This window comes from Thrips palmi, unplaced genomic scaffold, assembly GCF_012932325.1.
Source record: "Thrips palmi isolate BJ-2018 unplaced genomic scaffold, TpBJ-2018v1 HiC_scaffold_4, whole genome shotgun sequence".
Taxonomy (NCBI): Eukaryota; Metazoa; Arthropoda; class Insecta; order Thysanoptera; family Thripidae; genus Thrips; species Thrips palmi.
In genome coordinates, this window is record NW_023144631.1 from 3,324,814 (window position 1) to 3,352,486 (window position 27,673).

Below are 27,673 nucleotides of genomic sequence, written 5' to 3' on the forward strand. Positions count from 1 at the left end.
AGAATGCGGCCAACGGGTGTGCACGTTCCAATAACCAGTAGAAAGTATTTCCTAGTTTCAGAATGTGACAGTTCAGTCTAAAAAAGGGATGTGCGATTTTCCCCGCTCCTGTAGTGATCGATTCTTCCTCGTCCTGACCCTACACGCGAATGTATGTGAGAAAAAAAAACAACTACCACCATCGCAAAAATAATTTTCCTCTCATTCTTTATTTCGAACTAACTGGCTCCATTTAATGGTTTCCGTGGCGTGGCCGGCGTGGGGGGACGCCGAGGCCGAGGCATGCCGTCTGCGGTGCGGGGGAGTTTCTTTCCGGACCATGGAGGCAGCTTCGCCCCGCCCCGCCCCGCCGCTTGTTGACCCGTGCCTGTCTTCTGGGCGTGACATACCAATCCACGAGCCAGAGCAGCCAGAGCAGCCAGCAGACTGATTCCGAGAGTCGTTTTCGTCGCGCCGCACCCATACGGGATGCGCCGTGAGCGCGAGAGGGACAGAGCGACGAAAGCGAGCCTCGGAATCAGTCCGCAGAGCAGGCAGAGCCACCAGCCAGGAGCGCCGTGCCTGGCCGTGCCGCGCGTCGCGGTGGAGTGCCCGGCGCCCGGGCCGTCGCGTCGCCGCGGCCTCTCTCCTCCGGGACCGCCGGGACCTGCACGAGTACCAGTGCCACGAGGGGGACCGGGACGGAGGCAGCCCCGGACGCCTGGCTTCATCAGACTCTCCATCGCCTTCAAGGAGGCCGTGCGGGGGAACCGTTTAGCGAGACCCGGCCTGGAGGACCGCCTGCAGGCCGATTCCGAACAGCACTCAGTCTCTCTCGCACTCGCGGGGCGTGCCGTCGGGGCGCGAGAGAGACAGAGCGATGAGAACTCTGTTCGGAATGGCTGTGCGCGCGTTGGCGCGGGGGCGGCGCCAAGCAGGGCTGGAGTGCGAATTGCGTGCGCCACGCGACGCACGACGCCGACGTTAACCTGCCGCAGAGCAGCGCGCCAAAGTCACTCCGCTCGCTGGTGCCCGAGGCCGAGTCCATCCCTGTGAATGGCGAAGAAGAGTCGGAGGCCGGGCGGCCGGATCCGGCTGGATCTGGTAAGCGAAAGGGGGAAGGCCTGGAAAGGGTGGTCACCGAGGGAAGGGGGAGGCGCAGGGACCAGGGACGCCGGGTGCGGTACCCGGCCGCAGACAAGGAGTGCCTGTTCCATGTGGACGCGCGGGACGCTGCCAGGGCGACCAGGGCGAGACAATGCGCGGACAGCAACACCCTCGTCTCCTCCTTCATCTCCTCGTCGGGCAGGCGACAGGGGCGAGACGCCGTCCGCGCGCTAGCCTCGGACAGGGCCTCGGACAGGGCCTCGGCCAGGGCCTCGGACAGGGCCTCGGACAGGGCCTCGGACAGGGCCTCGGACAGGGCCTCGGACAGGGCCTCGGACAGGGCCTCGGACAAGCCCTCGTCGACGGCCAGGCCGGCCGGAGCGCCGCGCTGCGGGGCGCAGTGGGCTCGCTGGGGCTGCTAGCGAGGCTGCTGCAGTGCTGCTGCAGCCTGCAGCGGTAATGGATTGGACCGCGGCACATGCAGATGGGCGGGGCGGGGTGGGGCGGGGCGGGGCGGGGCGGGCTGCGGTGCACTGTCGCTGGCGCAGTCTCCAGTCACGCTCACACTCACGTGATTACCGCGACTTTCAGCCGCGCTATATTCCAGTGCGCCCGCAAAGTCGGGTATAGGCAACCCGCTCCGCTGTTACGCGTTGCTGTATCGATAGCGCGACTCTGAGAGAGACAGAGACAAGGGCTGGGCTGCTCCTAATCATTTTTCGGCCTGCAATTACATCGCGGATCGATGACGGGCCGATAGGGCGAGATGGCTGAACTCTGCGTCGTCATGCGGGCCCTACTTAGGCAACAGGCCTAGCCGAAGCAGCTAGACAGCTGTGTTGCGGTGTCCCATCACAAAGCAGAAAGCCTGCTCTCGTTGTGAACCCTCAAGTGTGTGAGTGTGAGTGAGTGTGTGTGTGTGTGCGTTGTGGCCAGCCAGGCTGCCATGGCCGCCGACGTGGACGCCGACGTGGTGGTGCCACGGTGGCGGCGCGCTGGCACATTGTTGACAGAAAGCATCCACTTGCCCACAGAACGTCCCGCCATTCGTATGCAAATGCACCGCCTCCACGACGGCCGTCCGCCCCCACGCCGCCCCCACGCCCCCGCCGCCTCCCTTCGTAGAGCTGCTGGTACTCGTCGCCAGCACGGGCGAGCAATCAAGCAATCTGATTGGTTGGCTCGGATATTTCCGGCCCCACGAGGACGCCGAGGGCGACGTGGACGTCGACGGCCGGGCGCTAGTCAGCTGGACACCGTCGTGGGAGGCTTGGCGCTCTAGGCTCGGCGCTCTAGGCTCGGCGCTCTAGGCTCGGCGCTCTAGACTTGGCGCTCTAGGCTTGGCGCGGAGGCGCCAGTCTGGCGAAGCCTTGGGCGATGCCTTTGGGCGATGCACCGTACCGTGCAGCCCATTCAGGCGGCAAGTATGAATGCCAGTCGTAGAGGAAATGGACGAGGAGGGAGGGGAGGGAGGAAGGGGAGGGGGTGGGGGCGCGCAGGAATGATGGAGGGGAGGAGGGCCGTGCAATGCAATATCTAGCGTAATAAGCGGCGGGGACGCGTGTCGGCTCGCCAGGAATGGGGAGGACCCCGCCCTACCCGCCCTTCCCGCCCTACCACACCCACCAACCTCGCCCCGCCCCGCCCCGCTTCTTCCTTGCCTCTCCGCCTCCGCCCGCCCGACCCCACCCCCAGCCATGCACGTGTTGCACCCCGGCGACGGGGAAGGACCCTCCAGGGACTGGCAACCTCCTCGTGCCTTCTCCATCTGCGGCAGGGCCTTGGCGACCTTGGTCCTTGGTCCTTGGTCCGCACCGAAGTGCTCGCCGCCACGCCGCCACGCCGCCACGCCGCCGCGACAGCAGAATGGGGGACGACTTTGTCGCCGGGACGCAGTGTGCTGCGCTGCGCGGTGCTCCGCGTGTCTCTCTCGCACCCCTACGGGACGCGCCGCGAGTGCGAGAGGGGCCGAGCCAGGCCGGGCCGAGCCAGGCCGGGCCGAGCCAGGCCGAGCGACGAAAGCACCGGGCTGCCGGCGGCAGCAAAACTGCAACGTGTCCCGGGGCATTGTGCGCGGTGCGAGGTCGCCCGGTTCTGCCTGCCTCCTACCGATTGATTATGATGCAACATTTCGGACGTGTGGTGTGGCGTGGCGTGGCATGGCGTGGCGCGGCGTGGCGCGGCGTGGCGCGGCGTGGCGCGACGTCCAGTGGGCGCGGCTGAGCTGAAGCAGCCGGAGCGGGGGGCGATTCCGATCGGGGCGTTTGTGCTGGATCCGGATTTATCCGAATGGCGCCGTCGAAAAATAATAATGAAAAGCAATCAGGCGGAACGAGAAAATTCGGCGCCGCTTTTCCCCCTCATCCTTCCGGATGACGACGTCGCGGACCGCGCCGACGCGACGCGACGCGACGCGACGCCCGGTGGAGGTGGTCGACGTGAGCGTCGATATCAATCAGCCGAGAGGAGCGGGGGAGTGAGAGAGAATACAGGCGGATGTCTTTGTCCTACCGCGCCGCGCTTTCGCCGAGGCTTACTGTCGGTCGAGGCTTTCGCAGAGGCTTTCTCAGAGGCTTTCTCAGAGGCTTTCGCAGAGGCTTTCTCAGAGGCTTTCGCAGAGGCTTTCGCAGAGGCTCTCGCAGAGGCTTTCGCAGAGGCTTTCGCGAGCCGTTGAGACCACTACTATAACCAGCCAATGAGGCAGGCGATCGAGGCGTTCTGCTCAGTATCCTGTTCGGCCTTCTCATCGGCGTCCTGCTCGGCGTCCTGCTCGTCGTCCTTCTAGGCGTCCTTCTCGGCGTCCTTCTCGGCGCCCTGCTCGGCGTCCTGCTCGGCGCCCTGCTGGCGCCTTGCTCGTCGCCACGGCGCGCCGCGGCCCCTGGGCGGAGTGGACGGCTTGGCGGCGTGCTACCGGAATTGGGGGGCGCCGATCGAGTGCCTCGGGACCGCGTCAGAAAGCCATCGCAAAGTTCGGCGCCGAGAGCTTCTCGCTTGGCGTGCTTGGCGTGCTTCGCAGCTCCTCCACTCCCCCTCCCCTCGCGGCCCTCGCGGGGCCACCGGGGGCCACGCAGTCCGGTCCGGGCCAATTAGCACGGTTGTCAGCGGCAGCGCCACCCGATCACATCGGCATTAATTATTCCTCGGAGGAGAGAAAAGAAGGCGGACCCTCGGCCGCCGCGGATCCGCGAGCACGTCGCGGAGGGCCCCGGCGTGCTGGTCACCTCGCCGCTGCGTCATCGCTGCGCTCACCAGGATGACGTCATCCTCTGTACCTTCTTGTACATAATGCGAATGGCGCGCGCGCGCGTGTGTGTCCACCAGCTGAGAGCGGGACGACAGTGCTGTACCATCGCGGCGTGCCGGCGTGCCCCACGGGGCAGCGTGTGAGTCACTGCATGGGAACCGAGCGGGGGGTCAGCGTAGCGCCCCGCCCCGGCCAGCCGTGCGATTCAGAAGATCGGGTTGTCGCTCTGTCTCTCTCGCACCCTTGAGAGCCCCTTGAGTGCGAATTCGAGCAGCGGGCGCACGGTCCGTGGAGCGTCGCGCTGGTGGACGCGTTCCGTTCCGTACCCGTTCGTCGTCCCTCCAGGCGGACGGTCCGGCTTGGCGGCCCCTTTGAGACGACGCACGCGATCCCCTTGGACTCGTCAGTCTGCTTACTGTCTCGCACCTCGCGCCCTACGCCATGCCTACGCCCTCCGGCCAGCGCCAGCGGTGGAAGCGTAAGCCGAGGCGTAAGCCTAGCCACCGCATCGACCCACACAGACGCGCACACACTCACACACTCTCTCTCTTTCCGAAATCGTGTTTACCGCGGGCGGCCTATTAAAAGAGGCGACTGTTTTGTAAACCGTGTGGGAAAGGTTTAGAGGTGCTAGACGCCCAGCGAGGCGAGCAGCAGCAGTGGAGCAGGGCCGCGGAGGCTGGGCTTACAAGGTCATGGACGGCGTGTAGCACGCGGTGCGCGCGGCCGCGCGGCCCCTCGCCCTGCGTTGCACTGCGCCGCGGCGCCGGCAGATGTGGAGTGGAGTGTGCGCGAGCTCAGGAGTCCGTCTTCGCGTCTCCACTCGCTGGTTGCTGACACGGACACGAAGCCGGCTACGGCCAACTCGCATCCAGGCATGACGGGGCGGGCGGCAGTCTCGAGGTAATTCGTGTAATTTGATTTATGGCCGCTGCCCCGCTGGAGTAGTGCCCGGCACAGTGGGAATGGAGTAGTGAGTACCGAGTAGTGGCCAGACAGTGTAGGCAAGGGCCGATGCCATTGGCTGCGCCGCGTGGGGCCCACCAATGCGAGCGGCCCCGCCTGACGTCACTGCCCGCGGGAGGGGGCCCCGTGGGGCCCTGACGTCACCGGAGAGAGAGGGCCTCGGGGGCGTGGCGCGCGGCGGCGCGGCGACGCGGCGGCGCGGCTACACTCGCCAGGTATGCAGAAAATGGTGGCGGCCGCCCAGATGGCGGGCATCTCCCACGGGGAGGACGCCGTCGATGCGCGTCGTCGCCGTGACGTCACGAACCGCTTCTGCAGGCCGGTCGGCTGCTGTGCTGGTGTCCGGTGGGGCGGGGCGGGGCGGGGCGGGGCGGGGCGCGCCACAACGGCTTCCTGGTACCGATGCCATCGACGGCCGTGTCAAGTACATCAGATACACGCTCCGGTTGCGGCGCCCTCCGCCCTGCGCCCAAATTGCATGTCGATTGCTGCAGCGCGTGCTCGCCCGGGCCGCGGCCATGGCGACGCACTTGACGGAGGCATGGCGGTGTGGAGCGAAGCAGGTTGGTTTTGTTGTCGGCGATGAGTGGCGCCTCCCGGCCAGGCCACCTCTCCGCGCAAATCGATTTTCCGGCGGCAAAAAGTAAGACAAAAGGACGCGGTGGCGGAGTCCCGTCCAGTCCCGTCGTGTCCGGCCAGGCCGCTCCTCCGAGCCTCTCCGTGCTGCCCCTACTGGCCCCTACTTGCGCTGCTCGAGGCGCCAGGCGGATGCGCACTGCCGCCGTCGGGGACCCTCGTCCGGACTTGGCCGGGCCCTTCCACTAAGACACACGCCGGGCGTTCGGCGGTTCGTGTTCAACTGCCGCGGCAACTAAGACGGGGAGCCGCCGACTCATTGTGAGATAATGATGCACGCGAAAAAAATGAAAATCGGTCGAAATGGTGACTTGAACCTGGGCTGACGTTTGCATCTCCCCAGCCCGGTTCTATTGTGCCACCATACGGTCCGACTACACGACCCTAACATCCGCTGCCCCAGCTGCCCGCCCCGCCCCGCCCCGCCCCGCCCCGCCCCGCCCCGCCCCGCCTGCAGGATCTGGCAGAGGCGGCGGTGCGCGGGCTCCGCCTGGTTCCGCCACCGATTGGCGCTCGGCGCTCGGCAGGTCGTAGTTCGTAGTGGCGCCGGCGTCATTAAGACAACAAACAGCAGTGGAGTAACGGAAGCGCGAAGCGCGGCCTGAACCGGCCGATCACTACACTGTACCGGGGCAGCTGCTGTGCACTGATTCACTGATTCACCGATTCGCCGCGCCGAAATAGACGTAGACGTCCACCGCGCACGCCGTGGCCGCCGTGCCCGGCCCGACTCAGGGGGATTCACGGCGCCGCCGTCCTCGAGGGACTCTCGCTGGAGTACGACGGAGCGGGCTGGAGCTTCCCCGGAGAGCCTCTCGGGTGACCGGTGCTGTACACTTATCGCCTCGGGACGGCGCGAAGCGCGAAGCAAGGCGCGAAGCGCGAACCAGCCGCCCGTCGTCCGATTCCGAACAGCAAGAGCGTCGCGTCGCTCTGTCTCTCTCGCACCCTCGCGAGGCGGGGCGAGGCGGGGCGAGGCGGGGCGAGGCGGGGCATGGCCGCGGGGCCGAGCCGTACCGGCCGCACTCGAAAATGTCCCGAATCACCGTCCTGTGTGCGGCCAGGCGGCCTGGACTTCCCCAAGCACCGCCGCGCCGCGCCGCGTTCGACGCCTTTCCCACTTTGCGGACGCTCGGCGGCGTGCTGTGTGTGTGTGCTGGCACGCCGGTGTGCATGTGTGTGTGCGTACTTACTGATGATCACGCCTGCCAATCAAAGTAATGCCCGCCGCCTGGCGCGGAGTGCGAGACGACGGTCTTGTGCTCGCGCTCGCAGGGAGTTCCCCGGCGTTTGAAAGTTCCTCAAAACTTTAAATCAAAGGCGAGGCGCCCTTCGGTGACCTTGAGGAGACGCTGCGGTGCGGCCCTGTGTTCCTCTCGCCTCAGTCAATCGCGGATAAAAGGACAGAAAGAGGAAGTGGGAGGGAGTTTTCGTCGCTCGGTCTCTCTCGCACTCATGCGGGGCGTCCCCATCTCATGGTAGGTGCGAAGAGCGACGAAAACGACTCTCGGGATCGGTCTGCGTGCAGTGGCACTCGCTCGAAGCAGAAATGAGTCGCATTGGCGTCTTTCTGTCTCGCTGCTGCACCGCGGTGTTTGGCCGGCCACATTCCAGGTTCCCCCAAAAAAGTGACGCGAACGCGGAACCGCGAGCCACGCGTCCAGGGAGCGAGACGCGTAATCCAGATTGACAGCGCGGACGGACGGACGGTCAGGGAATCAAAAGTCTGGATCCTGAATGGCGGCGAATGACGCAGAAGCACGCAGGCACGCCCATTCACAGTGCACTCGCTCGTTCATGGGTCATCCGTCTTTCATGCGTCTAATAAGACGTGGGCGTGGCATTGCGCCGATAGAGCCGCAAAGTACTAATCTCCAAGCGTGTGGAGCTTAAGAAGTGTCAAATTTGAGCTTAATTTCTCATATGTATAAGTGTGTTACGTCCGTCACTTGACAACAAGTCTGCCATTCGTCAATTTTCACTTTGGTTTCTAAATTGCTCACCGAAATAATGTCCAATTGAGTGTGAGTGTAGTGAATTTCCACTCGATTGAACCATGCTTTTTGTCCACTTACAGGCGCTCACAAATTGCCTTCAAACAGTCGTTTTTAAGCTAGTATCTAAATCTGAGTGAGAGAGTGAGTGTAGACAGGACGCGTACTACAATAGTGCAAGAAGCGCAGACCCCTTGTTTTTTTTTCTGGAACACTATGAAAAGTGATGCTGCAAGGCATGCTGAAAAGTTTGGAGGATACACACGGGCCCGAGTGCACAAAACACACACACACAGCCTCTCTCTCGCTCACACAGACGCACGCTCGCGCGCGGTGGGCCGGGCTGGTGCCGGGCGGGCCGCTGGCGCAAAGGCCCTCCTGATATAAGCGGTGGCTTCGAGGTGCGCGCCCGTCAGTCTATAGACGTTCGCCCGGCGGATCGCTCAGGAGTCCTCCGCGAGTCGCGCCGAGTCGAGTGGAACCGATTCGAGCCGAGCCGAACGGAGCCGAGCCGAGCCGAGCCGAGCCGAGCCGGATCGCCCGGGAGACAAAAGTGGTGCTTGTGTTTGGTGTTTTGTGATTGTGCGTTTTCGCGGCGGCCGCAGCAGGGAGCTCTTTCGTTTCCTTCCGAGGTGAGTGAAGTGCGTCAAGATGGCCGCGAGATAGCGCTGCAGGAAACCAGGAAACCCGGCCTGTCGGCTGGTCGGCACGACGCCGAGGCACGACGTCCAGGCACGTGGATGCTGCCTGCTGGACCAATATTTGCGTTGGGTGCGGCCGCACTGCCGCACTGCGCGGCCTTGGGGTCACACCACCGCCATGACAACCAGGACCGTGCACAGGGTTATTGCCGCCAATAAGGACCCGTCCTACAGTGTGCGCCGGCGGCGAACACTATAGGTAGACGCGTTTTGAGCTCCAGAGTAGCTAAACGCGACTCGAACCGACCGTGTGACCCCACCAACGGATTCCTCGTTGGACAGCAGTCCGGTGGTGGGGTCACACGGTCGGTTCGAGTCCCATTTAGCGACTGTGGAGCTCAAAACGCGTCCGGGGTTTTGACCGCCTCCACCGGTTTTCTGGGCCATTGATCGTTCTGGAGCAAGGACCTCAAAGAGGTTGGCGGTAATCGCGTCGAAATGCCTGCGTCACCGGACGGTCCCCCGAGTCCCGAACCCCGCGCCGAAAACAACGCGCGTGACCTCTGTGGTGTCGACCGCCCCCATCCTGCAGTCCTGTTCCGGGCAGTGCCTCGCCGCTCTGTCTCTCTCGCACCCAGGCGGCCCGCTCCACGAGAGCGAGAGAGACAGAGCGACGAGACGCTGGGCTGTTAGCACGTCGTGCGGCGCCACTAGTTCTCTCGCTTCCTAACCACCAACGCACGCGTAGAGGAGGCGGCCGTTTTCGAGTAAACTGTCGTGGAAAACGAAAATGTGGCGGGAGATTCGAATTGCTTGGCGGGGCGATGCGGTGCCCAACTGGACTCGCCCCGCCCCGCCGCGCCACGCCTTCGAGTGTCGTGTCATCCGCACTGTCACGTTGTCAACGGCGGGGCGGCGCTTCGGCACTTTCGCTCCGACGCGTACAGTGCCCCGAAACCTCCGAAAATCGCGAGAAAATTGCTGGTGTGCTGCCTCTGCTGCGTTCTGCGGCCGCGAGCGCGCTGTTTGTCCGTCGTCGGACGAGCAGAGCTCTTTTCCCAGCCTGTACTTGACCCCGCCAATTATTCAGCGGTACTTTGCCTTCAAGTATTTCTCTGCACGCACCGACCTACCTGTGGCTGGGTGCGCGAGCACTTTTGGTGCCGGGTTCGATACCGCACTCCTCAACAAGGATTTTGCCGTTTGGGCCGCGCTGGGTCGGGCGCGGACTAACCGCGGTGCCTTTCGAAGCTCGTTGGCGAATCGCGGAGATTGGGTGACAGAGAGACAGGCATCGCATCGCCAAGGGAAAACAGACAATCGTTTTCGGGGACCGCGGCGCCGCGGCTGCGGTCAGTGAAGCGGTTGGGGGCCATGCCTCAGCGAGCCATGGCACGGCACTGCTTGCACTGCACTGCCTGCCCGTCTGACGTTCGTGTCATCCGTTTGCCTTGACAGGCTCGACAAGAAGTAAGCCGAAGACATGGACGCGGCCGAGTTCAAAGTCCGCGGCCAGGAGATGGTGGAGTACATCTGCAACTACCTGGAGGACGTCGGCTCCAGGCGCGTCACCTCCACCGTGGAGCCCGGCTACCTCCGCCCCCTGCTGCCCAAGGAGGCGCCCCAGGAGCCCGAGGACTGGGACCAAATCCTCGCCGACGTGGACTCCAAGATCATGCCCGGGGTAAGGCCCAGCCCAGGATGTTGACTTTCCATCCGACTCCAGGAAGGCTCGCGGGGAAGTCCCTGCAGAAGTCCCTGCCACGCGCTCTCGCGCCCACTAACACTGTAGCCCCGCTTCCTGTTTGCAGATCACACACTGGCAGCACCCGAGGTTCCACGCCTACTTCCCCTCCGGAAACTCGTACCCGTCCATCCTCGGCGACATGCTGTCCGACGCCATCGGCTGCATCGGCTTCTCCTGGGTGAGCATCTGTTCGACTTTGGTTCTGCGACAAACGCGCTCTGTCCGCTGAGGCTAATAACGGTGACGATGGTTTTGCAGGCCGCCAGCCCCGCGTGCACGGAGCTGGAGACCATCGTCACAGACTGGTTCGGTGAGTGCGAGACTTGGTGGACATGCCGGCCGTGCGATGAGAGCGCGTCACCACGGCTGCTTCGTGTCGTTGCAGGCAAGGCGCTGGGCCTCCCGGACGACTTCCTGAGCCAGGGCAGTGGCGGCGGCGTCATCCAGAGCTCGGCCAGCGAGTGCGTGCTGGTGAGCATGCTGGCCGCGCGCGCGCACGCCATCCGCCAGCTGCGGCGCGCCGAGCAGCCCAAGAGCCCCGCGTCGCCGTGCCCCAGCGACACTGACGACGACGGCCTGCTGGACAACGAGGCCGCCGGCGAGGAGACGGCCACGGACAGCACGTACCTACCGCGCCTCGTGGCCTACTGCTCCAGGGAGTCGCATTCGTGCGTGGAGAAGGCGGCGCGCATCGCGCTGGTGCGGCTGCGCATCCTGGAGCCCGACGAGCACAGCGCCCTGCGCGGCGCCACGCTCGCCAAGGCCATGGAGGCGGACGTGCGGCGCGGCCTGGTGCCCTTCTTCGTGTCCACCACGCTGGGCACCACGTCGTGCTGCTCGTTCGACAACCTGACCGAGATCGGCCCCGTGGTGCGCCGCCACCCGGACGTCTGGCTGCACGTGGACGGCGCGTACGCCGGCAACGGCTTCATCTGCCCCGAGCTGCGCGTCCACATGCAGGGCATCCAGTACGCCGACTCGTTCAACACCAACCCCAACAAGTGGCTGCTCACGTCGTTCGACTGCTCGTGCCTGTGGGTGCGCGACCGCCTGCGCCTCACGTCCGGCCTCATCGTGGACCCGCTGTACCTCCAGCACTCCAACATGGACGAGACCATCGACTACCGCCACTGGGGCATCCCGCTGAGCCGCCGCTTCCGCGCGCTCAAGCTGTTCTTCGTGCTGCGGCGCTACGGCATCGCCGGCCTGCAGCGCTACGTGCGCAACCACATCAAGCTGGCCAAGAGCTTCGAGGCGCTGGTGCGCGACGACCACCGCTTCGAAGTCTGCAACGACGTCAGGGTGAGTGGCTGCCATTTCCGTTCCCAGTCGAGTGGACCGATAGTGGCGAGGCTGCTGGCTAGCCCTGACAGCGGGCCGCGCACGCTGCGCACGCTGCGCAAGCCGCCTGACCGCGCGAGGGTAGGCAGTCCCGCAGCGCAGGCCTGAAGGCGGAATGCCTACCGCCCGGGCGCTCGGCTCGGCCTGGCTCTGCCGGCCTGGCTCTGCCGGCCGCCACTGGGTCGCCAGCAAAGTAGCTTCAGTTAGGACATTCAGATTGAAGCGCGTCGTTAACTCTGCTCCTGGTTTCCGCATCCGCAGCTGGGGCTGGTGTGCTTCCGCCTCCGCGGCCCGGACCGCATGAACCAGCAGCTGCTGGCCGCGCTCAACGAGTCCGGCAAGCTGCACATGATCCCCTCCATGGTGCGCGGCCGCTACGTCATCCGCTTCTGCGTGGTCGCGGAGCACGCCACCGAGGCCGACATCGGTACGTACGCCTCCTGCGCGAGCCAAAATTATCGACGCGTTTTGAGCTCCAGAGTGTCTAAACAGGACTCGAACCGAACGTTTGACCCCACCAATGGATTCCTCGTTCGGAGACCAATCCATTGGTGAGGGTCACACGTTTGGTTTGAGTCCCATTTAGCAACTCTGGACTTTAAAACGCGCCTAGTCTAGAGTCTTGGCCGCCTCCACCGGCCCTCTGGCCCACTGTGCGGTGTCGTTCTAACCGGCGCTGTCCCGTCCACAGAGCACGCGTGGGAGGTGATCTCGGAGCACGCCACGGACCTGCTGGACGAGGTGCCGCTGTCCCCGGTGGCGCGCAAGACACCGCGCACGCCCACCGAGCTGGCCGAGAAGCTGTCCCTGACGCGCACGCTGTCGCGCCGCCACAGCTTCGTGCGCTCCGTGTCGCGTGTGCAGTACCAGCGCTCGCTGTCCAGGACGTCGCTGTACGACGGCGCCACGCCCATCACGGTGCCGGAGGACGAGGCCGGCGACGACCTCAGCCTCAGCCTCAGCCTGGGCAGCAGCGACAGCGTGGTCGGCAGCCCCTGCTCGTCGGGCTTCGGCGGCTTCGGCCACGGCCACGGCCTGGCCGGCCTCAACCTCGGCAACTCCTTCCACTGCAGCACCCCGACCATCTGCGAGGAGGACCCCCTGGGCCTCGTCCTGGACCAGCAACGGCAGAAGCAACAACAACAGCAGCAACATCAGCCGCAAGAGAACGGCGACCAGGCTGAGCGCGCCGCCGCCCTCCCGCCCCCCGCCGCCCCAACCCCGGCGTCGGCCATGGCCAAGAAGGCCTTCAGCACGGGGCTGCTGGGCAGGACCCCCGTGAAGAACGCGTAGGCAGCTTACCTTTCGTCCTCGACTGTTATCTTCTGGGAATGAGTCTGCGTTTGCGGAATAATGCGTTTCCTGGATAAAGTAATTTATTCTTGTATAGGTTCCACGTATCTGTGTAACCTTTGTGATGCGACTCCGTGTTTTACAGTGCGAGCCGAAGACTCAGAGGCTGAGTAGGACAAGTATTGCTACGGCGGGGCGCGGTGATGTTGTAATTTATTTTATTAATTTGTATTAAATCGTCTTGAACGTGTGTGAGTGCCGTCTCTTCTTTTCGCCCGTTGGTCCCCCACGCAAGAGACGAGCACACAGCTGGCGTCGTGAAAGCACATCAGATGCTGCAGCGCGGGCCCGCGGGCGTCGTCGCGGAGCTGGCGGTGACGCCCGCCGTGGCGGTGGACGAGGCGTCGCCGTCGCCGCGCTGCACCTTGCCGTCGACGCCCCACTCGCAGGCCGCCAGGGACGAGCGGGCGTCGTCGGCGTCCTGGTTGCTGGCGGTGCGTAGCCGCTCTCCTGGAACACGGGGCAGACGGCCATGAGGACGGGCAGAGCCACGGGCAGAGCCATGGGCAGAGGCTCCAGCTACGCGTCTCCACCAGCCGGCAATACCCCGCGCCGGCCGTCGTCGCGAGTGACTTGGCGGCACCGCCGCTAGAGGGCAGCACGTCGCCGCGCTGTGAACTCCGCGTCCGTCGCGGCCCCGCGCGTGGACCAGCGCTAGCCACGACGGGGACCTTGCGGCCGCAGGAAGCTGGCTGAATGCTGAACGCGGCAACCGGTTGCACTCCAGGAGGGCGCACTCCGCCCTCCAACACTTAGACAGTCTGTCACGGACGCCATTGTTCCCGCACGACCCCGGAGTGCCGTGGCGTGCCGTGCCTGCCGTGCCGTGCCGTGCCAGGCCAGACGCGGGCCGTGCCGTGCCGTGCCACTTGCACTACTTGCACGGGGGTATGCGGCGGTTAAGTGGGTTAGGTGGCCGCGTTCGGGGCTCGGCACACGCCACGCCAAGCCACGTCCCTCCAGTCCGCCAGGACGGACCACTGTTTGGGATCGCTCGGCACAGGAGGAAAACTCGGGAATGGTTTGGAACGGCGCGCACACATCCCGCGCCAAATACGACAGCATCGATACATTGAATGAGGAATCCACCGGTACTGTGTTCGGTTTGGTCACGGTTCCGAGGAGTGCGAAACGTGTCCAGGGTTCCGTCCGCTCCGGCCTGGCCCAGCCTGGCCGTGGCCCTCTGGTGCGGAGCGTCCCTCTCAGAGGCCGGGCCCAGGACGTGCTTGTTTATCCGCCAGCAGGGCGGAGCAGGGCGGGCCTGGCCGTGGCCTGCTGTCCATATTAAACACAGACGGCCCACGTAATTGAACGGCAGCATGCCGATACAGCAGACTGATTCCGAGAGTCGTTTTCGTCGCTCTGTCTCTCTCGGGGCGTTCCGTGAAGGAGCGAGAGAGACAGAGCGGCGAAAACGACTCTCGGATTCAGTCTACAGGGCCCAGTCCGGGCGGCACTGTTGCCAGGCGGAGTGGGGGCAGTACCGAACATCATGGAGGGCAGGTCGTCCTCCTCCTCGCAGAAGCTGATGGAGTTGTAGAGCCCCGCGCGCCGCAGTAGGTCCCGCACGTCCGGGTCCACCTCCAGGAAGAGCAGCTGCTGGCCGCGCTTCTCGAAGTCACGCACCAGGGCCTCGAACGCCTGCAACAAGGGCCCAGTCAACTTGGACGGAGCCGAGAAGGCCGGTCGGTGGGCCAGAAGGCCGATGGAGGCGGCCAAGAATCTAGTCGCGTTTCGAGCTCCAGAGTCGCTAAACAGGACTCGAACCGAGCGTGCGCGACCCCACCAATGGACTCCTCGTTCGGAGAGCAACCCATTGGTGGGGTCGCACGTTCCGTTCGAGTCCCATTTTGCGACGCTGGAGCTCAAAGCGCGTCCGGGGTTCTGGCCGCCTCCCCCGGTCCTCTGGCCCACTGTGCGCGGCAGGCAAACTCACCTTGACGCCGGTGAAGTCCATGGCGAGGATGGGCGCGCAGTCCACCACGACGGGCAGCGTGCCCTGGCCCTCGTGCAGGCCCGCCTCGTCCACGAGCTGGCGCAGCGTGTCCACGCCGGGGAAGAGCAGGCCCAGCGACGGCCGCACCAGGATGTACTCGCCACCACCCTCCTGCGGCCCCCACACACCCCACTGCACCAAAGGCAACCAAAGGCCCATGGTACCGTGCCGGCCCGGTGCCAGCCAGACGAGGCCTACCCGTCGCTACCCCGCGCGAGGGAGGCCGCCAACGCCACCTCCACGCAGGGGGTATCGACACTCACTTTTTCCATAGTCCACACCGCCTGGCTGCGCGATTCCACTCCACTCCACGACAAATTTGACTAGTTGAAGCGACTAGGCGAGCGCGCGCGGTGAATGCGCAAGACGTCGTCTCCCCGGGAGAGGGGACAGGGAGGGGGGGGGGGGTCGTCGAAGTGGCCGACCGGGACGGCCCGGGACCCGGGACGGCGCCATTCACGCGGAGCAAATAATGAAGTTGGCCGAGACAAAACACGTTTCCGGGCCCGACGCCGCGGTAACACCCGCCCGGCATTACGGGCCTTAAGTTGCTCGGCCAACTTGCGCCTTGGCCGCCACGGCCCGCCACGGCCGCGGTGCGCGGGGCTTACGTACCTGGGCCTCCAGCGGCCTCCAGCCTCCAGCCCCAGCGCGCCCCGCCAATTTAAGCGTGACACTTTATTTCGCCCCTCCCTCCCTCCGTCGTCCGGGCCAGTGCACGCGCGGCGCACAGTGGGCCAGAAGACCGGTGGAGGCGGTCGAAATCCCGGACGCGCTTTGAGCTCCAGAGTCGCTAAACACGACTCGAACCATAACGCAAGACCCCGCCAATGGATTTCTCTCCGAACGAGGAATCCGTTGCGGGATCAAACGTTCGGTTCGAGTCGTGTTTAGCGACTCTAAAGCTCAAAACAAGTCTAGAGTTTTGGCCGCTTCCGCCGGTCTTCTGGCCCACTGTGCAGCAGCCTGCTTGCTTGGCTTGCTCGGCTGCTATCCCCAAGTTGTGGCAACTGCAATTTACCTCGCCGAGTTGACAACGCCTTTATCTCCCCGCCCGGTTCGGCCGGCCCAGAGGGCTCGCCGGGGCGAGGCGCCGTGAGAGCAATACAGGCCGGCGGAAAAAACGACACGCGCCACCTGACGAGGCACACCGCGGTGCGCGCAACGATCCTCGCAGGTTTAAACTTAAAAAAAAACTTGAAAAAAGTAAAAATAACATTTTTTGTAAGATGATTTTTTTTGCGTTCCTTACAAGACCCTGTTACACACGGCCGTATTCCCGGGCATGATCATCGCCCCGTGCGTATACGACCGTGGGGCCGACGTAACACGGCAGCCTCATTCCGAGAGCCGCTTTCGTCGCTCTGTCTCTCTCGCACTCATGGGGAGTCCCGGAAAGGTGCGAGAGAGACAGAGCGACGAGAACGAGTCTCGGAATCAGTCCACTGACACTTGAGACGCCAGGCCGCCAGGCCAGGCCGCCCCATCACGCCGAGGAGGAGACTCTCGCTCTTCTGCGTTACCAACTTTACCGCCAAGACCATCCCGTCGTCGCCTTCCCTCCCGCGACCGGAGAAGGGAGAAGGAGGAGGAGGAGAAAGAGCGTCCCGCGAGACTTATGAATGGCTGCGATATATCGAGACGGTTTGGCGCGGCAGCACCGCACCGCGCGTGCCCCGCCCCGGCCCCACCTGCACCCCAACCCGCCGGCGAGTGAGGATCTAGATATTGGCGTCATTATTTATGAGAAGCTGATGGCAACAGCTGCTGCGCCCGTGATAAATAATTATCTGTCGACCGGGATGGGCGGGATGGGGAAAAAGGGCGGGCGAGAAGGTGGCGGGGCGGGGCGGGGCGGCCAGATTGGCATACATTCCAGAACACCTGAAAGTGAAGGCAGCCCAACAGAGTCGCGAGTCGCGGAGGAGAGAGAGAGGGTGAGAGAGAACGTGATACAGTGGAGGACAGTCAAGGACAGTAGTTAGGCAGGCGCGAATCCGGCCACGCTTTGAGCTACACTGGAGAAAACTTGGACTCGACTCGTAACGGAGGTACCCCTCGGATTGCCCTTGGAACAAGGGGTGCCACCGCCATGAGTTTGATTCGGGTCCGATTTAAAACGCGCTCCAACTCCCAGTGGGCCAGAAGACCGGACGCACTTTGAGCTCCTGAGTCGCTTAACAGGACGTGCTCGTTCGGAGAGCAATCCATTTTTTGGGTCACTCGTTCGGTTCGAGTGGTGACTTGGTGACTGGAGCTCGAAGCGTGTCTAGAGTTTTGGCCGCCTCCATCGGTCTTCTGGCCCACTGTGCAACTGGCCGCCTGGCCCGGGACCCTCCACGTTACGTACGCAGCAGATGGTGATGGTGAGGCGCGGGCGCGCCCAGACGTGCAGCAGCCTGGTGAGGTCCAGGGCCATGCCCAGCACCAGCCCCACCTCCACGCCGAAGCACAGGCAGGCGGAGAAAGTCACCAGCAGCGTCACCAGGTCCCTCTCTGCGACGAACAAGCCAAGCAAAGCCAATAAATTATCGAATCGAGTCGAGGCTTTTCGAGACTTTTGGAGGCCGCCGCGTCCCGGTAAACGCCGTACTCCACTCCAAGCCCTAATTAGGTCTGTCTCGGACGGCCTGCCGGGGAGTCCGTCATCATTAGCGAATCGGAAAGAGAGAGAGAGAGACAGAGAATGGGGAGCGCGGTCTTTGCCTTTCCATAATGATGATAATAAGGACAGCAATAAGAAGGCCAACAAAGCGGCATAGCGGAGTCTCATGCCGGGGAAGTGGCATGGCAGCTCGGCGTCAGTCTCCTCGGGGACTGCCGCCCCGCCCCGCCCCGCCCCACCCCGCGGCGGGGTCCCCGCCCCGCCCCGCCCCGCCCGAGGCCTAATGAGCACGGCGACACAGTGCAGTGCCTGTTGGGGTTGTTAGAGCCGCGGAGACTGTGCATGCACCGTGTCTCGGCTCGGCTCGACCTTTAAGAGGCCCGCGCCGCGCAATCTCACGGCGCGACAACTTGGGAATTGCATGCATATTCAAAGACGGAGAAGAAGTCTCGCAGACAGGTGCCGCGCCTCGCAGAGGGTAGAGGGTAGCGCCTTGGGCCTCGCCGGGCCTCGCCGGGCTGCGCCGGGCTGCGCTGCGCACTCAGCACCCGCCGCCTACCCGGTCCGCCGGCCCAGCCCAAGCCCCAGCCTCCCTCCAGGTAACGATGAATGATAATGGCGGGCAGCCCGCTGGCCCGCTGGCCGCCCACGCCACTGTCGGGGCCCTCCACTGCCTTATTAACATCATTAGGGAAGCGAGGGCCGAGGGCCCCGCGCCACGGCACGCACTTCTTCCACATTTCCCTGCAAGCCGCCGCCCCGCTGCCCCAGGCGCCACCTGTAGCGAGCGAGGCGGAGCGAAAACGAAAACGGAGCCACCTCACAGTGGATTGGCCAGAAGACGGTCGGAGGCGGCCAAAACCCTAGACGGGTTTTGAGATCCTGAGTCGCTTTGAAGGACTCGAACCGAGCGAGTGACCCCACCAATGGATTCCTCGTTCGGAGAGCAATCTATAGATGGGGTCACACGTTCGGTTCGAGTCCCATTCAGCGACTCTGGAGCTCAAAACGCGTCCGGGATTCAGACCGCCTCCACCGGTCTTCCGGCAAATCCACTGTGTGGGATAGAAAGGCTGCGTCGTACTCACTGCTGGTCCGCCAGAGCTGCGGCACGATGGACGCGTCGATGAGGAAGGCCACGGCGCAGATGAGCACGGCGGCGAGCGTGGCGCGCGGGATGAAGTAGAAGTAGGGCGTGAGGAAGGCCAGGGCCAGCACCACCAGCGTCGTGGTGTACAGCCCCACCATGGGCGTGCGCACGCCCGACGCGTGCGACACGGCCGAGCGCGTGAAGGCGCCGCACACGGGCATGGCCTGCACCAGCGAGCCCACCAGGTTGCAGCCCGCCAGCGCCACCATCTCCTGCGTCGCGTCCATCGTCTGGTCGGACGCTGCGGCCCGAGGAACATTCAAACAGACGTCAGACGCAACGCTCAGCAACTGGACAGAAGAACGATCATGTGTGGTCTGGCCCTTAATGGTAATGGTAATGGCGGGTAGGCAACCGAGCCTGCTTGAGCGTAGGAGTGTGTTGACGCTGCCTACCCCCACGGCGCTCCCATTACCATTACCATTACGGGCTCCCAGTCCGCTCCAAAGAGAGAGAGAGGAAAGCCTCCCCACCTCGCTGGCGTCACGATTCGGCAACAAAATACCCGGCGCTCGGACTGCGTTCGCGGAACCCCGTCGCGACGGCCGGGGGTGGGGGAGTGTGCTTGGCGCCCTTGAGGAGAGAGGGAGAGTCCCGGGAGACGCCCCGCCGCGACACCCTCTCTGGCCACAGGTGTCTCTTCAGGGTCAGCAGAAGCCACTTTCAGCACGACAACCAACAACAAGCCTCTCGCAGCCTCGAGGGACCATCCACGTTCGCTGTGCCCTTGTACTGCTTGGTATTTTGCAAGTACCACTTGGTATTTTTTCAATGCCTATTCATATTTTGGAACATTTGGACTTTTTCTTTTTAAACGCGAGAAATACTCTGGTGGTCTTTTTTTCTAAAGCTGAGGTCCGATCCGAATCATAACAAGTGCCCGACCGAAAACAAACAAACAAACCCTCAAAAATAATAGCATTTGAGAAAAATGACAAATAAAACACGCAACAACAAAAACTCCAGGCGCCTCGTACAGCAGTAGAATTTTATAAGTTAAAACATTAGTGTCCTTCCAAAATTTCGGAAACGTTGAGGAGAACCGGTGGGTGCACATGCAGGTGCACGGCTCCATGGTCACAGCGATCACGAAGCTGGACGGCGGCGGCGGTCCCAGCGGCTGCCCTCGTCGCGCACACTATAAGCCTTGCCCCCAGCAGGCCTGGCCAAAGGCCTGGCAGACCACTCGCAAGAGGAAATGTGGCCGGCCGGCGCCACTGCAGCCGTGTCCGACCCGGGCCGACCCGAGGCGCCAATCACCGGCAACCTGCCCAAACGGGCCTGCCTCGGACCCGCTCGACGACGGACAAACAACAAGAGCAAACAAAAACACGAAAAAGCAGCGGTGCCCTTTTGGGGGCGGGCGGCCACTGTCGATAGCCAGGCAAACTCCCGCGGGACCGCCTGGAGCGAGCTGGACGGCTGGACGCTGTAGACTGATTCCGAGAGTCGTCGCTCTGTCTCTTTCGCACCTTCACGGGACGCCCCATGAGCGCGAGAGAGACGGGGCGACAGTCTGCAGGGCTGGAATGGGGCTGGGCCCTGGGCCTTGGGCCCTGGGGCTCAGCCACTCGGGGCGACGTGACACGTGATTGGCCATTAGGTTTTCTTTTCATTTCCTGCCGGACCGCCGAGCCCCGCTGGGACCGCTGGGCCCCGCTGTGTTGCCGTCCCTCTCTCGCTCCGCCAGGTGTGGGCAGTGTACTTCCGGTCTGTAGTCCGATCCCGAACAGTGCCCTGTCGCTGTCCTCCTCGCACACTCCGGGTGGACTGCCCCCTGAGTGAGAGAGACGGATCGACAGACCACGGTTCGGAAACACTCTTCGCATGGAGAGCTGTACAGCCGAGGGGGTAACGGCTGGTAGATTTCGTGTCAGCCGGATCAAAGATTACCCGGCCAGCTTACCCACGGATTACCTCCGGATTACATTTAAAAAATTCCTGGATTACCTTTGGATCACGCAGAATTACCCCGGATTACCTTTGGATCACGCAGAACTAACCCCGGATTACCTCAAAATTTGCCCGGATTTGCCCGGATTACCCCAGACTTTCTGGCCATTCGGATAACGGATTTGCTGTCAGTCGAATTACCGAAGTCGTTACCCCCTCGGGCGCCCCTCATCTGATTAACAAGAAGCAGACGATCGGGACTTTTGAGCGTGTGCTGACGGCGGCAAAAAACGAGGGATGGGGTGCCAAGTGCGAAAGGGAAGGGCGAGGGGGGAGGGGGAAAGGAGGGGGGGGGGAGCTGAGCCGACTCGCTTCATGACAGTTGACGCGCGGTGCGGCGCGGTGCCGAAACGAAGTGAAGTGTCGAGGACGTGGTGACGTGATGGGCTGGAGTGGGGTGGGGGAGCCCCAGAGGTAGGTGTTCATCATCCAGAGGCATTCAAAGGAGCAGACAGCGACTCCAATTACAAGATTAATTAAATTTCTCCATGGTGCCTCACGACACGACGCGCCGACTAAAAAACAAGGATTCATGCACTGGTCGCCGTGGTGGATGGCTGCTGTTGTGGCGAACGCCATGGTGAACACATTTGAATACGTTGCACGTTGCCGGTGGCGGTGTGTACGGCATAGGAGGCGTTGCTCAGAGGGTCAGAAGACCGGTGGATGCGGCCAAAACTCTAGACGCGTTTTGAGCTCTAGCGTCACTGAATGGGACTCGAACCGAACGTGTGACCGTACCAATGGATTAGTCTCCGAACGAGGAATCCATTGGTGGGGTCACAGGTTCGATTCGAGTCCTATTAGCGACTCTGGAGCTCAAGACGCGACCGGTACGTTGGCCGCCTCCACCGGCCGGGAGGTGCAGGACGTGCTCACCGAAGGCCTTGGCGATGGCGACGTTGCCCAGCACGCCGACCAGGGGCACGATGATGATGCCCACGCCCAGCTCGCTCACCATGTCCGGGAAGGTGTAGGTGCGGTTGCCGATGGTGGTGTGGAAGGGCGGCAGGGCCAGCGTCGGCAGACCGGGCACTATGTCACCTGCGGGCACGCCGAGCACGCCGTGCACGCCGCCGGGCAAGCCAGGCGGCAAGGGCGGCAATCAAGAATCAACAGTCAGCAGCAAAAAGAGTTATGCAAATAAATAGTGTGTTGTCGGAACGCTCAACTGCAGTTCCCCCTCCCCTCCCCTTCCCCCTTTTCCCATCTCCGGCGGAATTTCACTTCCAGATTACCCGCGAGTTGCCGTGTGGGCCGGCGGGGTGGGCGGGGTGGGCCGGCGGGGGGGGGGCGGGGCGGGGTGGGGCGGGGTGGGGCGGGGGGGGGTGGGGCGGGGTGGGGCGGGTGGGGCGGGCGGGGCGGGGGGGGGCGGGGTCGGGGTGGGGCGGGGTGGGGGGGGGCGGGGCGGGTGGGGTGGGGGGGCGGGGCGGGGCGGGGCGGGGCGCAAAAACAGTCAAGTCGTTGCGGCTGCTTGCCACCCATACAGCTATCCAGCCATCCAGCCCGACGAGGGGGGCGTCTGCCTGTAGCAGCTGCCGTGGCGTGGCGGCGTGGCGGCGCCGTGCTAGCGAGGCAAAGCAAGGCGCTGGGGCAGCGGGCGGGGGCGCCCGTGCGGCCTTCTTAATACGAATGCAAATGCGAGTGGGAGGGGGTGAGTGAGGCCAGTTAGCGGGAGATCGGCGGCTGCGTCGTGCGTGTTGCTCCAGCAGGCCTGCCTGCTTGCCTGCCTGCCTGTCTGCCTGTCTGTCTGTCTGTCTGTCTGTCTGTCTGTCTGTCTGTCTGTCCGTCCGTCCAATTGACCTGCGCTCGTTTTGGGCCGCCAAGCCCGTCCATCCGTGGGGCTCCGCTCAGCGATTCGGCTTTCCTGATGGCACCGCGCACGACCATCAGCCCCATCACCTCGACCACGCCCCAGGGCCCAGGCCCGGCCCCAGGTCGGCCCCAGCTCGGCCGCAGTCCGCTCTGTTCCCTTTCACCTTTTCGGCGATTCATTAAGTCGTCCCATCCGCATGCTTCGCTTCGCAGGCTTCGCCCCGCCTTTTCCATTCTAAATCGCCCGTCGACTCGTTCCACATTGGGCTAAAACACCCTCTTAGGCGCTCAAAACCTGTATTTCAGCCATTTTTGATCGTATATGTCCCAAATTGGGACAGACCCTCTTTTGGTCTTACTTATGAGATTTTAAACAAGCGGCGGCAAGTGTGCCTTATCTCAGCCGTGTTCACCGAAAATGATATAATATAATCGTATTTTTTTGTTTTATATTTCTGAGTCTGCGGGGGCACTCTCTCTTTCTAAAGATCGATGCAAAAAATATTGTAGGTTTTTTTAATGTTTAATTTTAGACGGAACAATTGAAAACCGCTTAAAAGGGGTCAAAAAAATCCTAAAATTATATGTGCGTTCCTAAAACATACTGTTAAAAAACTGGTTACAGATTTTTTTAACAAATGTCAAACTTCAATTTCCTAAAATCAAATTTTTAAATGGTATATCAATTAACTCTTCATGGAACTAAAATGGGAGGCTCATTTGCCTGCCATCAAAGGGGCCAACTTTAAGTGAAAAACTGTGGCCCAGTTTTTAAGACTTGGCTTTATTTTTATTTTCTGAAGAGCGATAAAAGGATCAATGAAACAAAACAGTCAGAAGATCTGCATTTCCCTCAATTCTGTTGCACTTCCGGGTGGCCTTTTCTGGAGGGGTTGTTGTAGAAAGGGCGCGGGGCTGGGAAAAGGGGCCAAATAGCACTGAAAAAATAAGGACGGTTGGGATGGGGACTGGATGCTTTCTTCTTTTCCCCTTTGTTTGGGGCGCATTTTCTACCGAAAAGGTAAAATTTCCATTTTAAATGTTTCACAGCCGGTATTACTGTTTGCGCAAATATGCGCGGTTTTCTCTGTTGATCCTTTAATTGACACATAGTTATAATTTTCCCGCGGTGGAACGTGCTTAAAAGTGCTTTAAATTTTAAGTGATCTCAAAATTTTTTTTTTAAGTAAAAATATCAAATAAACGATTATTCCCCACACCCTTCAATTTTCGCAGGAGATAACTCGGGTATCATTTTTAACGGGGTACTTTTTTCTTTAAAATGGAACCACCGGGGGTTCAAAATCTAGATCAAAGCCTCAAAAAACGCTGTGGCGTTTTTTGCATTTTTTACTAAAATAAACATTATCACAAATATTAACTTTTAAGGCCTGTAGTGGTCGTAGTTTTGGTCTGACAACAAAAAAGACCGATTTAAATCTGAGAAAATTTTCCACCGATAGTGAAAAAGTTTTCCGTTTAAAGATTTTAAGAAAGAGGTTTTGAGCGCCTAAAAGGGTGTTTTAGCCCACTGTGCGTTCTGCCGCCCACCGCGGCCACGCCGTTTCCAAGTCGCACCGAGTATTTTTTTTTTGCAAGCCACAATCGGCAGCAGGACGTCAACCGGATTAGTCTCCCAATCGATATCGCGCCCAGTGTCTTTCTCTCGCGCTCCGCTGGAGGCAAGCTGGAGGCTCCAGCATGCCATCCCCCGCAAGGTCAAGGTGCACCCCTCCCCCCTTCCTAATGGCCGCGCCCGCTGCCCCGCGCCCACCGCACGCGGCGTGCTCGCCCTTGTGGCGACACAGACAGACACGTCGGCCGGGCTTTCCCGCCGGCTGACAACTCAAGACGTCGCTCAGTGCGTTTTGTGCTCGAGCGGTCGGGGGGAAAGCTGCTGATAGTGTGCCGTCGTAGTGAGGGTGCCGCGCCGTGCGCCGTGCGCCGCCACGCCGCGCCAGCAAGCCGAGTCACATCGACAGCAGACGACGGCCAGGACAAAAGCGCCCGCCCGACGCACACAGCGCCGCACAGCGCCGCACAGCGCCGCACAGCGCCGCGCAGCCACGTCTGTTTCCCTTCCTTCCCTCCGTTCCCCTCTTTTTTCGCGGGACTCATTGTGCCGCTCGGCAGCACGGCACCCTCATTCCGACGGCCGCTTTCGTCGCTGTCTCTCTCGCACTCGCGGGGCGTGCCGTACGGGTGCGAGAGAGACAGAGCGACGAAAACGACTCTCGGAATGAGGGTGCAGCCCCCGCGACTGCCCCGCTGCCTCTTCCAACTCCTCGTGGCCTCGAGGTGGAGCCGAGCGCCTGCAGGGTAGGCAAGGCGAGCGCACGCGTGCAGCGCGTGGCGTTCTGACGGCCTACCTCCACGGCGCTCTCCGCTCCATCGTCAAGACACTCACCCACGATGGCGAAGGGCACCTCCTCGTCCTCGCTGAAGTGCGACAGGACCTTGGCGACGAGCGCGGCGAGGAAGATGCACAGCGCGTTCCGGCTGATGCTGAGGAACCACAAGACCCTCCCCGCCGTGGTCTGCCAGGACGTGGCCGCGTCCGGGCGCTCCTTGGCCGCCAGCCGCACCGTCCCCAGGCGCTGCAAACACGCCGTCAGACCGCGCCGTCAGAGTCGGTGGCGAGGCCCCCGAAGCCGCTTAAAGCGAGTTGGCCGCCATCTTTACATAGTCCGCCAATCGGCTTCAAAAGCTCAGCAGCTAAGCAGCTAAGCACCTTGAGGGCGAGGAGGAACACGATGGAGGCCAGGCCCAGGATGGCGTCGCCGGGGTTCACCTCCGGCAGGTGAGTCCACAGGGCGTGCAGGCGGTTCAGGAAGCCGCGCACCTGGAAGCGCAGGCCGCCCAGGTGCTTGAGCTGCGCCACGATGACGATGAAGGACGTGGCCGACGTGAAGCCCGACACCACCGGCGTCGAGATGAAGTCCACCAGGAAGCCTGCGGGCAGGGCGGGGCAGGGCGACCAGCAATCGAATCAGGAGCCACAATCGGAAAGGAATCGCGGCCGCGGCGGCCGGGAGAGCGATGGAGATCCAATCCCCACAGCGAGGCCCCCTTTTTTTCTTCACTGCTCACGTTGTTGAAGTTAAATTAAAACCCTAGGAGTTGAAAGCCGAGGCCCCCGTTCCGAGTTAGCGTTTCGGGCGTGGCGTGGCGGCCACGCGCGGCCACGCTCCACCATCCACCCCCGCGAGTGCGGCTGCATTCGGAGGGTCATGGACGCGACGGCGCGTGAGGCTGACCACGCCAAAGACAACACGACGTGCGAGTGTTGACTCAGGTGTCTCTGCTTTGGGCCGCCGGTCCCGTGAGCCCCGCTCGCCGGAGTTTTGACCGCCTGCGCCGGTCCTCTGGCAAATCCACTGTGCGTCGGTCTCCGTTCCGCTGACGGCCAAGTGCAAGCCGGCGTTGCCACTCGCCTCATATTACATCTCCGATTCCGCTTCTCGCTGCCCTGTGCCAACACGGCCTCCACGGCCTGCTGCGCGCTGCTAGAGTCCGCGCCGCGACGCCCCGCGACCTCGAGCACCGCCATGTAAATTAGAGAGAGAGGTTCCTCTCGACCTGACAGATTCTTTTCGTCCTTGCTTTTCGGCGGAGGGAAAAATGACAAAAAAGGGGGTGGAGAGAAAATGGGCCTGCGCCTCTTGAATGAAAAGGAGACAAGCAGGCAGAACGTTTTGGCCAAACAAAGCTCCTTCCTCAGCGCCGCGCCGCCCCTCCTCACTGGCCGGCTGTTTTCCATTTCGGTCTGCATTGTCAGCGTGACTCACCGAGCCGCAGCACGCCCATGATGAGCTGGACCAGGCCGGTGAGGAAGGTGAGCAGGATCACGAAGTGGATGTTGAGCTCCCGGGTGAACTGGAAGGTGACGATGGCCATGAGCGACGTGGGGCCGATCGTCACCTCCTTGATGGTGCCCAGCAGCATGTAGACGATGCCGCCCGTGAAGGCCGAGTAGAGGCCGAACTGGGGTGAGGACAGCGGAGTGATAAGAATCCAAAATGCGGGTAGCGCGAGAGAGACAGTGCGACGGACTCACCCTCGGGCTGACGCCGGCGAGCTGGGCGTAGGCGATGCTCTGGGGCAGCAGGGTGAGGCCCAGGGTGACCCCCGCCACCAGGTCGGCGACGACATACTCCGCCGAGTACGACGGCAGCCACGTCACCAGGGGCACCCGTCGGCGGAGGAGGCGGCGTAGTCGCTGCGCGTGAGATATCCTGCGCGCCGAGGCCAGGCCTGCAACGAGAGTCGTTTTCGTCGCTCTGTCTCTCTCGCACTAGGCTCCCAGTGAGTGCGAGAGAGACAGAGCGACGAAAACGACTGGCGGCAACAGAGGGGCTGGGCGTGCGGGTTATCTTCTCGGCCGGTCCGTTTGCGGCGCGTGTGTCTATCTCTCCGTGTAGTGTAAAACGAGTGAATGAATCGAATGAATAATGAAACCGATATCCTGCGATGATAGCGCGTCCCGCGGGAAGCCATGGAGAGCGGGGGCCAGAATGTGAAACGCGACAACGGACAGACAAAAAAAGGGAGGGAAAGAAACGAAAAAGAATAGTACATGGAAACGTCCGATGGATGAAGCAATTTGATATAGCTAGTGTTAAAAAACGAAAACGGGCTACATGCTTCACTCAGAGCAGAACCAGAGCGCATTCGAACTTGGGTTGTTCTGGCGGCGGTACAACCCGAAATCAAGTTCACTTTATCTTGAGGGTGCGAGCGCGTTGACGCCCTGCCCCGCCCCGCCCTGCCTCCGGGCGCTCTGGAGCTGGAGATGGAGCTGGGGCTCCAAAGCCGCAAACGTCGCCGGTTGTTTCACTCGACTCCCCGCGACCTCTCCAAGGAGCTCTCGGAGGAGCTCCCGAAATCCGAGCCCAACTTTGCTGCGGTCGCCCCGCCCCGCCCCGCCCCGCCCCGCCCCGCGGCGTGCGCTGCGCGCGTCGACGTCGCCATGACGTCGCGGCCGCCTGCACTCTGCGTCCCACTGGGGCTGCGTGGCTGTCAGGGCCGCGGTGACGTGACCAACGGGCCGGGGCAGCCGAAGTAAGCCAAGGGGGCTGGCGAGCCGGCCCGAGGCTGGACCGGCAGGAGGCTGAATGATGCAGGCAGGACGGCCCGGACGGACTCG

General features: G+C 62.6%; 2 protein-coding genes across 6 annotated transcripts in view; one reads left to right on the top strand and one right to left on the bottom strand.

The window, feature by feature from the left end:
- Nucleotides 1-5,110: 5,110 nt before the first annotated feature.
- On the top strand, nt 5,111-13,203 carry LOC117649422 (aromatic-L-amino-acid decarboxylase-like). 2 transcript variants are annotated; one of them, XM_034392208.1, is made up of 7 exons: nt 5,111-5,233; nt 10,026-10,251; nt 10,379-10,492; nt 10,573-10,624; nt 10,700-11,616; nt 11,917-12,082; nt 12,347-13,203. In XM_034392208.1, exons 2-7 carry the CDS (start codon nt 10,051-10,053, stop codon nt 12,946-12,948), a joined length of 2,052 nt encoding a protein of 683 aa, XP_034248099.1. In that variant the 5' UTR covers nt 5,111-5,233; nt 10,026-10,050; the 3' UTR covers nt 12,949-13,203. The 2 variants fall into 2 exon arrangements, with proteins under 2 accessions (XP_034248099.1, XP_034248097.1); XM_034392206.1 differs by lacking the exon at nt 5,111-5,233 and adding an exon at nt 8,352-8,558.
- LOC117649420 (sodium-independent sulfate anion transporter-like) overlaps nt 13,145-27,673 on the bottom strand; it is a 43,204-nt gene continuing 28,675 nt past the window's right edge. For 2 of the 4 annotated variants that reach the window (XM_034392202.1, XM_034392204.1), the window contains exons 2-11: nt 26,585-26,762; nt 26,316-26,511; nt 25,259-25,479; nt 24,935-25,124; nt 21,592-21,756; nt 18,698-19,000; nt 17,355-17,500; nt 14,945-15,115; nt 14,493-14,649; nt 13,145-13,458 (exon numbers count right to left, since the gene is read on the bottom strand). In XM_034392202.1, coding sequence (XP_034248093.1) covers nt 13,277-13,458; nt 14,493-14,649; nt 14,945-15,115; nt 17,355-17,500; nt 18,698-19,000; nt 21,592-21,756; nt 24,935-25,124; nt 25,259-25,479; nt 26,316-26,511; nt 26,585-26,762 — 1,909 coding nt within the window. In that variant the 3' untranslated portion in view covers nt 13,145-13,276. Of the gene's footprint in view, nt 13,459-14,492; nt 14,650-14,944; nt 15,116-17,354; nt 17,501-18,697; nt 19,001-21,591; nt 21,757-24,934; nt 25,125-25,258; nt 25,480-26,315; nt 26,512-26,584; nt 26,782-27,673 lie in introns of all 4 variants that reach the window. The other 2 variants (XM_034392203.1, XM_034392205.1) reach the window with 2 other exon arrangements.

Coding starts and splice junctions, on each gene's coding strand:
- LOC117649422 (XM_034392208.1), top strand. CDS start 10,051: ATGGACGCGGCCGAGTTCAAAGTCCGCGGCCAGGAGATGGTGGAGTAC. Junction 10,252..10,378: donor ACTCCAAGATCATGCCCGGG/GTAAGGCCCAGC, acceptor TCCTGTTTGCAG/ATCACACACTGGCAGCACCC. Junction 10,625..10,699: donor CATCGTCACAGACTGGTTCG/GTGAGTGCGAGA, acceptor GTGTCGTTGCAG/GCAAGGCGCTGGGCCTCCCG.